Genomic DNA, 12,997 nt, shown 5'->3' with positions numbered 1-12,997 from the left:
GGGCTGTACAAAACAAAAACAAATGAGCATCGCTCATACTCGAAGATTCCGCGCGAACGCGAAGTCTTGAGGCTCCCAAGACCGCATCAGGTGATGAACGCGTGGTATAATTGCATTAACACATGTTAGGGTTAAAATACAGCCGTGTCAGGCCTCTGTGTCCCACATTCACAGGACGACCTATAGACGACGACGGTTTAAGTAGGAAAAATGTTGGAAAACGTTCAAAGAATTTTCCGTAAAGTGGTTGAAACAGTAAGTCGCGAACCCCTAAAATAGTTGTTGTAGGGTTTCGGTGAATATCAATGTCGTGATTACTTGGTCGCGAATTTGGCGTGTCTTTTAGTAAATGCTAATAAGGGTGATACAAGGTTGAAAGATAATAAATATTAGCTTGTATTTTGGTATAGCTGACTCTACAAGACCAAAAACTTTATTGTTTGTACTTTAATTAAAGAACGAAGTTTTTGTAGTTAATTTTAACGTTTGAAAATTTGAATACCTACTTTTCATGATGGAAGTCAACAATTTTTATAGTCCATAAAAAATCCATTAGAATAAAATAACTTTTTGGGGAAAATATTTATCACGGGCACGGGAAAATTTCACTTCGTTATTTGCCAAATGCTTAAATAAAAACATTTTATTTTCCATTTGGCAAAGGAAAAAATATTTTTTATTCCATAAAACCCTTAACCCATGGAACCCCAAGCGGTCGCATAATAATTGATTACTATTGTCTCGGCTTGAACTTTTTGAAGGGCTAACATTATTTATTGGTCTTGCGCTAAACTCAGCCAGTGCCTGAGGTATGCGAGCGGCACGAAAGGGAATTTACATTTATGACTTGACTAGCGGCCGCCCGCGACTTCGTACGCGTGGATCCCGTTTTACCCCCTTCATCTGTCTTACGCGGTTTAGATTTTTTCATACAAATGTTTTTTCCCGCTAACTCCCGTTCCCGTGGGAATTTTGCAATATCCTGTTGTAAATAAGCTTTAAGTTTACTAGGGTACCTGCATGCCAAATTTCAAGCGTCTAACTTAAGCGGTTTAGATTTTTCATACAAAAGGATTTTCCCGCTAATTCCCGTTCCCGTGGGAATTTCGGGAATTCCTTTCTTATTGCACCTCTACGGTACCTAAGCTACGTCCCTTCCAAATTTCAAGTGCCTACGTTTAGCCGTTTAGGCTGTGCGTTGATATGTCAGTCAGTCAGTCAGTTTCTCCTTTTAAACATATATTTAGATAGAGCATACAGGGTGGAAACGATAAGTGATCTCACTCGATTATTTCTAAACTATACAAGATATCGAAAAACTGGTTGCTGATCCTGAAAGTGCTTCACGAGCTCTTTCAAACTGTATCAATAATAGGTTACAGAATAAACTGGAACTATCCGAAAATTCAATGTTTCCAGCATCCATACATTTGGTAAAGTTACATAATATTAAAAACTACACAAGATATCGCAAAACTAGTTACTAATCCTAAAAGTGCTTCACGAGCTCTATCCAACGGTGTCAACAATAGCTTACAAAATAAATTGAATCTATCCAAAAATTCAATGTTTCCATCTTACATACATTTAGTACTATCACAGTCATGGCACTCATCGCTTGATAATAATATTATAGCAAGTAAAACCTAATACCAATGTTTTCCACAAATAATTTTAAATAAGATGCAAGTTACGAGTTTATTTAACGACTTTTTAAGTTTATTATTCAACAAAAAATAAATTACACTTCTAATATTGTGTGTCTGGCATACATTTAGTATGAAGCTAGAAACATTGAATTTTCGAATAGTTCCAGTTTATTCTGTAACCTATTATTGGTACCGTTTGAAAGAGTTTGTAAAGCACTTTCAGGATCAGCAATCAGTTTTTCGATATCTTGTATAGTTTAGAAATAATCGAGTGAGATCACTTAACGTTTCCACCCTGTATAAATCTAAAGTCTAGCTGACGTTTGACGGTCACAAAATTACCCTCCCGTGCCGCTCCCATACCTCAGGCACTGACTGAGTTAAGTATACCTATAGTGATAAACGTAACGGTTGATTAGTAAAGTTCTTCTTCTTCTTAGTCGGTACACTCTTGTCAGAGTGGTCGTGGTCATCATTGTGAATCACGATTCAGATTGATGTTCCTCGTAATACGGCGCCATTCCTCGCGGACTGCAGCTTTCCGGGTACTTTCGCTAACCGAGCACTTAGTTGCGGCCTTGATCTGGTCCGTCCATCTCATTGTCTACCACGTGGTCTGGTGCCCTCAACTTTTCCCTGCACTACGAGACTCTATGGAGTCATTACAGCGCCGAGATACAATATGGCCGAAGAAGGTCAAAATGCGTGACTGAACCGTGGGTGATAGGCGCTGTCTGATGCCGAGTTCTTTTTAATATGGAGTCATTGGTACGAAACTCGGTCCACGATTAGTAAAGTAACGAACTGTTAAAATCCAACGTTATAGTGTGGAAAAGAATCCAAAGGAAAAATAAAACTAGGTATCAAAACGGAACTAACAGGAATATAAATTGGAGTTTAAAGTTAAGTATGTCTATAAAATAACATCAAAAACATGTTACAACTGCGTTGTAGTTTCTTTTGTTTATAATAGGAAAAACGCCCTTTGACTTATTTGTGAATGTAAACAAAGTTATTATTATTGTGATTGCATATCTAATTTTTATTTTAATATCTAAACTACTAGTAGTTACTTAGGCAGATTACCAAAGGTAGCAGGAAGACGTTGGATGCGTGTCGTTTCATACCGACCAACCTGGAAATCATTGGGGAAGGCCTATAATAAGTAGTGGACGACGGACGTTCTGTGACTGAAACGATCAGGATGATCATGAAACAAAGGCACTTCAGACTCCAAGCGCTAATATAAATCAGAAGGTGAACAGTTTCAGTAGTTTAAATATGCTTCTAAGCATATACATATTAGCTCTTGATTGATGTCAACTTGTGCACCAAAATTGGCTTCAAAGCCTACCCAATTGGATCGAGACTATTCCCACCTCTCGTTCCCACCACTGCAACTCCTGTGTAGCCAGGATCTACAGCTTGACCGCCACAAAACCCAACCAATGAAGGTCAGTTTGTCCCGGGGGAAAGTTAAACTGTCATTGGACCCGCAACGAAATTAATCAGAAGAACATAGGAGGAGTTCGAAATTAAGGTGTTGGAATTTGATGTTAGTGGATTTAGCGGAAATCTGACAATAAATTGATTATTAGCTCTAAGACTCTATCTTTGAATGTAATATAAATGCAGCATAAACCAACACAAATGCATAAGGTGTTGTTAGGTACCTACTCCACTTAAAATGCAAATCCTCTTGTACCGTGTTTTCCCAGGTGGGAATTCAATCGACGAAGGAGTGCCAATCTTTTACGTGTAGAATAAAAAAAAAAAACATGACATAGAACTAGAAAGTGTTTGCCTTGTTCTTCAATCTTTTCCTTAAACAGCAAAATAGTCTTATTGCAGAAGAACTAACAGTTTATTTAACCTAAGCCTAAATTATTTAATTATCTTATATCATTCATAGAGACCTAAATAGCTTGCACTCTTCACGTATCCAAATGCATCGTCTGGTTGAATGCATTCATCTATAAATACTCATAATAGTTAATTATAATTCTGACTAGCGACACGGCTGCTTTGCATTATCTACTATTACTTCGTTCGTTTCAGCCGAATGACGTCCACTACTGGACAAAGGCCTCCCCCAAGAATTTCCACAAAGACCGGTCCTGCGCCGCCGGTATCCAGGCGCCTCCCGCGACCTTCACCAGATCGTTGGTCCACCCATTGAGAGGCCTACCCACACTACGGCTTCCGGCTCGTGGTCGCCACTCGAGAACTTTTCTGCCCCAGCAGCCGTCAGCTCTGCAGATTCTGCGGACTGTGTCAGTCACTTTGGTTCTCCTGCGGATCTCCTCATTTATGATCTATCTACTATTACTTACTTACAAACTAATGTAGTTCCCTTTTGTACTAACCTTTTCTCGAGACTACTCGCGTGGTTTGTGATTACTTCGATTTTTTAGGGAGATAAGGAAAATATATCACCATGAAAAAATAATTTGTGACCACAGCCTTTATTCAAAACTCGCTTAAAGATATTGCACACATGCCTGCTTATCAAATCACTAATATCTTTAACGATGAACCGGTCTTTGTGGAAATCCTTGGGGGAGGCCTTTGTCCAGCAGTGGACGAACGAATAAATATCTTGTATCATGATAAAAAACAAATTTAAAAAAAGTTTTTAAGTATCTTTGTACAGTTTGAAACTAACTGGTTCTTATCTACACTCAATTCTATCAAAACAAAGTCAACATCTAACCGTGTAAACTCGCAAATAGCTTGGCCGCCCGCCTAGAGAATCACTAAGCCGCTCGCTCTGGCCAAACTACAGCAATTACTGTAGTTTGTTTGAACACGAGAAAACGCCAGTTTCATAGGATTGAAAATGATTGCAGAATTGGGAAACGATTTGATTGGATAAGATTTGAGATTCGAATGCAATTTTTTGACGTATTCCACTTTGAGCACCCGCCCAAATAGCACCTGCGCGAATAGCACCTGGCCTACTACGTAGAGCACCTGTCGATATTTTGGGAATGGGACAGGTGCTATTCGTGCAGGTTTTTTTATGTGACAGGAGGCAAACGGGCAGACGGATTACCTGGTGGTACTATTTGAACAGGTATCAAACAGGTCTCCATGATCGTTTAGGCAATGAACGAAGCTAAGAGCGCTTTCACATTTAGGCGATTTAGCAGCGCAACAAATGCGCGACTAACGCGCTGCCAAAAACTTCATACTACGAGTATGTGACAGCGGATGCCTACATGCCTTCACATTATAAAAACGCCGCTGCCGCGTTGCAGTCGCGCTACTAACGTCCCAATGTGAAAGCGCTCTAAAGGGGGCTGTATTTATCAGAACCTAAAAAGGACACTAAAGGAACCTTTAATATTATACATTTGGTTCACAATTATTAATAGCGTCTGCATAATAATAAAAAGTCACTGCTTTTGTTAAGTTTGCTCTCTTTATGTCTAATAATTGTCTAGCCTTAAATTGTTTCTAATGTTTTCTAAATATGGAGCACAGCAAAAGGAAAGTAACGGATTCTGTCATGTTCCTTTGTTTCATCAAGTGTCTTAACTAATTCAAGAATCATCTTTGTAGTCCATAAAAGGATTGAAGTACTGTTACAGGAAGATTAATATGGCTGCAAGGTACAAAAGTGTGTTTTTGTAGGATACTCTTTAATACAACGAGTGAATATAAGAGAAATAAAAGAAAATCTTGCTCTAAATTTAATTTCTTCAAAATCGGAATAAATTCAACGCAATATTAATAAATAAAATAAATATCAGTAACCCTAAACTCAACACATCAAAAAATATAATCTATACAAACCAGTGTCCTAAAACTGTTGAATTTTCAAATTATTTTTGACCATAGTAGACATTTATGTACTGATGACCGCATAATTTTTTTTAGTGGAACAACTAAATGAAACTGCATTACCTTTCTTTCAAATAGTTATCATTTTTGGGAGGGCTTAGTGTGAGACTGTTTACAGCAAACGTCTTGACTAGTGAGCGCGTAAAAAAATGACAATGTATGACGGATTTTACAGCGCCCCCAGAGGAAACGTTCAAGAACTAAAATTTTCATACATTTTTTTAACGCGCTCACTAGTGAAGACGCCCCGACGTTTGATGTATCTCACACTCAGCCCTCAGGTAAAAGATAACAAATTAGATTTCGTACTCATAGCGTTACGTCACTAATTTGAGTACACATATTAAACAGGTAACTGATTTATCCCTTGATTTTAATCTTCTATTTCAGTTTTTTTTTTCATGCGCCGCCATTAATTTATATTTACATTTCAAAGTCCATCCTACCTCGACACAATCCATTCCAAAATTTTCAACATGTACTTATTTCTTATAACTAATTAGTATGTTCTTTACTAACACCGTTAGCACCATTCAATTGAATTGAATTGGATAGACTGACACCATTCGAGACTTTGGGTTTCTTTATATAGGTCTTGATGTAGAAGTCTATGAAGAGGATTAGCATGAAGAGGTTCTGGGGCAGGAAGACGGCTGCTATCCAACGAGGGTAGGCGCAGTCCGGCTTGAAGACTATGAGGCCCATGTGGACAACACACCAGAAGAATTGGACCTGGAAAAACATTTAGCTAAGTTACAAGAATAATAGCTACGTTAATCCCTCTTGTTAATCTAAATAATTATTTTGCTTGTGTTGCGATCACCATTGCACCACAGTTTGTCTAGTGGCGGCAGGGTTCGAACCCGCGTTCCTCTGGATTGTACAACTTTGGCCCGAATTATGAATTAGGTCAATAGTAAATTCAAGCAACCGTTATTCGAGCATGTACGCGTATTTTCGGTCAAAAATTATTCGGGATAAAATCAATCGTAATTTTTTTGTTTTTTTTTTTTATCTTATACCTCTGTCATTTGTTTATCAGAGCCTTTTGTATTATATTTGTTCAATTATTTTCTACGGGTTTTAGGATTTAGAAGTTAGTTGTTTGGTCAATCGTTATTCGATCATTCATGATTCGGGCCTAAGTTGTACAATCGTTCCTCTGTACTCGAGTTTGCCGGTACGACATCTTCACTGTTGGGCTATTATTCTATTACAGTCACCTTGGACATTAACTTTGAATTGCAAGGTAACTTTGAAAAACTAAGAGTACAGTGAAAAATAATACACTATAATAACTGTTCAAAGTTACCCAAGGTTAATTGGATATTTGACACCATTATAGATTTATCAATAGATATCTCGAAAACAACTTCATTCTGGTCATAAAAACTCTATTATTTTGTAAATCATTTGTAAAAGTTTTTAGTGCTATAAAAATAACGTCAAAATTTAAAGAAATATCACGTATAGCAGGAAAAACTTACAATTTGGAGTTGTGTGATGTACTTCTTCCACCATAGAGATTTCTTAACAGACGGGTAGGCCACAGTCAGTAAGTAGTAGGAATACATCACAACATGCACGAATGAGTTGATGACACCAACGAGTGTTCCATGGCCGCCTGCAAGTTAAAGATGTATTTTCAGTTACAATCTTCCATAATATAAAAATAAATCTCAAAATGAGTTGGTAAGCGCAAAACTAAACAACGCCTTTACAAGTTTTACCAATTTTTTTTTGAAATGTTTGTTGAAGTTCAAGAATGATCTTTATGGCGAGAAATTTTCGAATAATTTCCGGGAAAATCCTAAAAACAGCCCTTTTCTTTCTCCGATACAAACATTTTCGAACTAAAATGTAGAGTGAACTTTATTGCTATTCATTAATCTTGGATCTTTGCAAAGGTTTGAAGTCATTTGACCCTAAGGTTAAATTAGCTTACTTAGGGCTGATGTTACCATCGTCGGATAACTTTTAACTGAAGAATAAGTTTGGCACATTGACAGTTTCAGCATGGGAAATACACTCGACATCAAATAAATCGCACCTCCCGCGACAAGCATTTTCAAACGTATGCATCCCCACTTCCCACCAATATTGGCACCATTTAAAAGCCTAGTTCTAACCTTCATTTCATTAAAGGGATGGTTTTTACCCCAAAAATGTGTCTTTAGAAGGATCCAGAGTCACTTCTTCAAAAAATAGGTAGTTACGCTAGAGCCAAATTGTATGGCTATAAAACTGTTAAGTTGGGATTAATTGCTATCCATCTGTTAAAGAGGACACGTGAGATCATTATTTGGTTTTATAACCATAAAAATTGGTCTCATTGATCCCATAGGTGGGCCCAAAATGAGGTATTTTTTCAAGTCACATTTATGGTATATGTTAATCATTTATTAAGAAGTTAAATGTGTTTTTCTTTAAGGATATTTATTGAGCTTTCAAATAACACCAATATTGTTGGGGCACCATGATTGTGTCAGAAGAAAATCGTTAAAGTTCGCGACGCGGAAGGTGCGGTTTATTTGATGTTGAGTATATGTGCCTATGTCAAAATCCCTTTCCACTGCAGGAGCACAAAACTCTCTTTGCCTACATTGCTCCGAAATACTAATCGTTTTAAAAAACTGAATGTTTTGTATGCCAACCATGACATACCTGGGTAATAGGATACAGCTCCCCATATAAGCATCACCATCCCAGTATGATGGTACACGTGTAGGAAGGATACTTGGTTAAATTTCTTGCGCAGAACAAAAAATACCTGGAAAATACAAACTTTATATTAATGAAATATTCTGTAGCTTATCTTTAAACGTATGTAGGTACAGGGACGAGGGATTCCCTTGGTAAAAAAGCAAGATTTTGAATTAGTCCGTCAGTTAACTTATTAAAAAATACTCGACACATATTTTTCACTTTTTCAAAGTAATGAAAATTTATAGAAATATAGCACGCCAAAGTTCAAACGTGTGACGTCAAGGAGTGCTTGAAAGGTGGCACTTCACGCGGAACTTCAACGCATAGCATAACTTCGTAATTATTTGTTTGATTGACAATTAAAAAATTTGTATCCAATTACTAAAACAACTAAAAGGTTTTTCTTAGGAAACTAGCCTATTGTGAAATACAAAAACAACGCATTAGGCTCTACCCAACGGTAATTACGCATTGGGGTAACTCGTTCATTGCAGTCAAATGACGTCCACTGCTGGAAAAAGGCCTCCCCCGAGAATTTCCACACCTACTTGTACTGCGGTGCCTGCATCCAGGTACTTCAAAAGATCGTTGGTCCACCTAGTGGGAGGTCTGCCCACACTTCCGATCCGTGCTCGTCACTCGAGAACTTTTCTGCCCCAACGGCCATCAGCGCTACTGCCCTATTGTAACTCAATGCGTTTTATTTCCTTAAATTAATATTATATTTATATTATTAAAAACTTACCGTGTCTAAAAGGTCAATAACTTTGAGCATGAAGTACAAGTAGACCAATTTGGCGGCTCTAACAGCTTTTGCACTATTCGAGAAGTCGACCGGCTCACACAGATATCGATACTCCCAAAGCCAGTAATTTATTGACTGAAACAGAGTAAATACAAATGAGTAGGTCATCTTCATAGAAACGCACCGAGCGCGGTTTGTATGTGCGTGCGCGCCGCATAAGTATTGGCGCGCTCACATACAAACCGCGCTCGGCCGTTTCTATGAAGATGACCTACTCATTTGTATTTACTCTGACTGAAATATCAAAAATTATGTAATAATAACAAAAAAATATCAAGGTGGATAAAAGACTTTTCCCTAAGGTGGTAATACAATCCCATCCCATCCCAACTAATATTACGAGGGCGGTTTGATAAGTCAGTGACTTTTTGAATTTCCCGTGCAGTTATTCCAAATGCAACAGTTCTGCCGTCAACTGTAATCTATTAGTGGGCAACTGTCAAATTTTGAGCAAGCTACGTCATGCAGTTGGTGTTTGATAGCCATTCAAAGCAGACAACCTCGTGAATTTTTACGAAAATGGAAAAAGTGAATTTCGTGTGCTGATTAAGCATTACTTTTTACGTAAAAAAACCATCACTGAAACCAAGGAAAAGCTTGATAAATACTACGGGGACTCGGCACCATCAATTTCAATGGTAAAGAAGTGGTTTACAGAGTTCCGTTGTGGTCATACCAGCACTAGTGACGCCGAACGTTCAGATCGCCCAAAAGAAGTGATCACGCCGGAAATCGTCGATAAAATCCCTGAAATGATATTGGATGATCGGGAAATGAAAGTGCGTGAGTTGACTCATGCTGTAGGTATCTCAACTGAACGGGTAAATCATATTTTACACGAATATTTGGACATGAAAAAACTCTTCGCGAGATGGGTGCCGCGATTGCTCACACTCGACCATAAGCGCAATCGTGTGACAACTTCAAAAGGGTGTTTAGCAATGTTCAACCGAATTTTTGCGCCGTTTTGTTACTGTGGACGAAACATGGATCCATCACAACACGCCAGAGACCAAGTAACAATCGAAACATTGGGTTGCTCGGGGTGAACGTGGACCAAAGAAGGCCAAACGGAATCTGTCAGCCAACAAGGTCATGGCCACAGTTTTTTGGGATGCACGCGGTGTCATCCACATTGATTGCCTCGAGAAAGGTAAAACAGTCACCGGCGAATATTACTCAAAGCTTTTGGATAGATTCGACGTTGACTTGAAGCAAAAACGGCCGCATTTGGCGAAGAAGAAAGTGCTGTTCCATCAAGACAGTGCACGTGTGCACACTTGTTTAGTCACGATGGCCAAAATCCACGAATTGAGATACGAACTGCTACCCCATCCAGCATATTCTCCAGATTTAGCCCCCTGCGACTATTATCTGTTTCCAAACCTAAAGAAATGGCTGTGTGGGAAGAGATTTGAGTCTAATGAAGAAGTCATTACCGAAACAAACGCGTATTTTGAGAGCCTTGAGAAAACCTATTATTTGGAGGGAATAAAAAAATTTGAAAAACGCTGGACTAAATGTATCGAGCTAAAAGGTGATTATGTCGAAAAATAAAATGTTAATTTGCCGCAAAAAAAATGTTTTATTCAAAAAGTCACGGACTTATCAAACCGCCCTCGTATAAATGCGAAAGTAACTCTGTCTGTCTGTCTGTCTGTTACGCTTTCCCGCTTAAACCTCGCAACCGATTTTGATGAAATTTGGCATAGAGATAGTTTGAGTCCCGGGAAAGAACATAGGATAGTTTTTATCCCGGTTTTTGAAACAGGGACGCGCGCGATAAAGTTTTTCTGTGACAGACAAAATTCCACGCGGGCGAAGCCGCGGGCGGAAAGCTAGTACACTCATAAACGAAATTGAGAAAAAATTGATACATATTTTATGAGGCTCAAGTTAATTGTCATTTTGCTACATTTCTAACGCCCGTATTTACAATGCTTGCTAAGTGAAGCAGAAAATCGAACCCACAGCGTTGAATAGAGATCTCTGTGATTGGTTCGTGTGTACATCCACGCGCACTGTGAGACCTCATAGTAATATTTGTGAATACAGGCGTAAGTTACTTACTAAAAGGACAGCGAAGCGATTATGAAATTAAAACTACCACAAATGTAACATTTATTGGTCAATAACGTTTTGCGTCTCTTAAAGTTGCAACTTTTACTAAAGCAAAACTAATTACTTATCCATCAATATCGAATGAAATACAAATTAACCAATTCAATGCAAATTGAGCCGGAAACTTACACCAAGGAATAGGTACAGGCAGCAAATAACTTGGATTCCGTTGTATACTATTAATATTTTATCAAGGTTAAAAGGTGGGCGGTCTTTCATCCATTTGGGGCCCCAATTCAGGACAAACATGAGGTAGAGTCCAAGAATTATGAGCCCTTGGTAGGGTTTGGCAACGAGGAGCCATGGTTTTGTGCGTGGATCTGAAATGAAAAATTTGTATTAGGCCGGCTCCATAAGTTGGCTCCAACTTTGGTCCCAACGCCACTTGTCCAGGGTGTGTATCTGGAATATTGGCATCAACTTTGAAACAAGCGTTGGGAATTGACGCGTGTTGGTTGAATCCTAAATGGTGCAACCAACGTGTGGACGCCTCACGAAAGTGCCGACCAACGTTGGCACGACCATTGGCGGCAACTTGTGGCGCTGGTGTAAGACAACTGCCAATAGTCAATATGGATTCATTATAATGTAAAGAAAACTGAGTTTGTTCCGGCGTTTCTTCTCAGCACTTGCCATATGTTTGTCTCGAAGCGCTGGTAGGGCCCAAAAGATAAGGAGACATGTAAAGTGCCCCATAAGGGCTACCTTTTCTTTTTTTATTATTTTCTATTGACGTTCATAAGTGCCACTTGTGGTCTAAACTGAATAAATATTTTTGATTTTGATTTTGATTTGATGAACATGAGATGACAAATTATTTTTACTTAGCTTTACTAGATTCTGCTATATTATTTTTTCTGCAATTGAGTTACGACACAAATGTTGATGCGATGGAACATTGCTAGCAAACATCGTCGAGGATTCTGAAGTTTTTAAATCTTGTTTTGTTGGTTTTTTTGTATCTTGAAAGTACAAGTAGATTCATGATAAAGATCTATAACTTTATTAATTAACTTTAGAAAAAACTTTGTATTTGTTAATTGGTGCTTGCTTAAGTTAATATGTACTTAAGCCGCAATGAAGTAAAAATTGTTGCGCAGTAAAAGTCCGGTACTCAAATACGCATTTTCATCTTTCTTAATGGTCAAACATGCCATAGTTTAGTCCATAACTCCTATAAAAAATCGCAAACACTCAAGACAAACCATAGGGACTGAGCAGGGTCTGATTGCGAATTCTAGTGCGAGCTCTAACTTTGGTAGCGGATTTTCAGGGCAGGGAGGGACAGATAATTTCAAATTTAAAAGGGTTCTGTGCCGTATTGTGTCCCCTGTCCCTCAACCTAGTTGCAGCAATTTCGCCGGCATTTCTATATCCCTACGTAGTCAAGGAATCATTAATATGGAACGTTTGCTACCCGCTGCAACTGCTGTGTAGCCAGGATCTACAGCTTGACCGCCAATACCCAACCAGCGAAGGTCAAGTTTGTCCCGGGGAAATGTTAAACTGTTAACGAGTAACGGACCCAGTGGGAACCTAGTGGTTGAACTAGGACATTATTAATGGGTTATAATATCTTATATATTTTATCATAAACTTACCAGGTAATTCTTCAAACAAAAATGTATACCCTTCCCATGCTTTTAGCAAAATCGCCGCCATGGGGAGTCTTCAAATCTCACCAATACTAACTAAAATTGAACTAATTAATAATATTTATATGAAACCACCTTTTCCTTGTGACTACTTCAATTAAACTAAACTTAGCCAAGGGTCAACATAAGTAATTAGTTAGAATATTCATCAGGAATGAAAGCATTGTCATTGTGAATTAAAACTGGTATAAAATGCTATTTTTTCTACCACTGAT

General features: G+C 38.3%; 1 protein-coding gene across 1 annotated transcript; it reads right to left on the bottom strand.

Moving 5' to 3' along the window:
* Positions 1–5,331: 5,331 nt before the first annotated feature.
* On the bottom strand, positions 5,332–12,895 carry LOC135088465 (very long chain fatty acid elongase 4-like). Its single transcript, XM_063983290.1, has 6 exons — positions 12,729–12,895; positions 11,257–11,447; positions 8,947–9,081; positions 8,160–8,265; positions 6,983–7,119; positions 5,332–6,227 (listed from the first exon to the last, which is right to left on the bottom strand). Exons 1-6 carry the CDS (start codon positions 12,787–12,789, stop codon positions 5,991–5,993), a joined length of 867 nt encoding a protein of 288 aa, XP_063839360.1. The 5' UTR covers positions 12,790–12,895; the 3' UTR covers positions 5,332–5,990.
* Positions 12,896–12,997: the final 102 nt, after the last annotated feature.

This window comes from Ostrinia nubilalis, chromosome 4 (genome assembly GCF_963855985.1).
Source record: "Ostrinia nubilalis chromosome 4, ilOstNubi1.1, whole genome shotgun sequence".
Lineage (NCBI taxonomy): Eukaryota > Metazoa > Arthropoda > Insecta > Lepidoptera > Crambidae > Ostrinia > Ostrinia nubilalis.
Note: the sequence above shows the minus strand (reverse complement) of the source record. Positions and strands in the feature narration are given on the sequence as shown.

Coding starts and splice junctions, on each gene's coding strand:
- LOC135088465 (XM_063983290.1), bottom strand. CDS start 12,789: ATGGCGGCGATTTTGCTAAAAGCATGGGAAGGGTATACATTTTTGTTT. Junction 11,448..12,728: donor TTTGTTTGAAGAATTACCTG/GTAAGTTTATGA, acceptor TTTTCATTTCAG/ATCCACGCACAAAACCATGG. Junction 7,120..8,159: donor AGCTGTATCCTATTACCCAG/GTATGTCATGGT, acceptor TTTAACTTGCAG/GCGGCCATGGAACACTCGTT.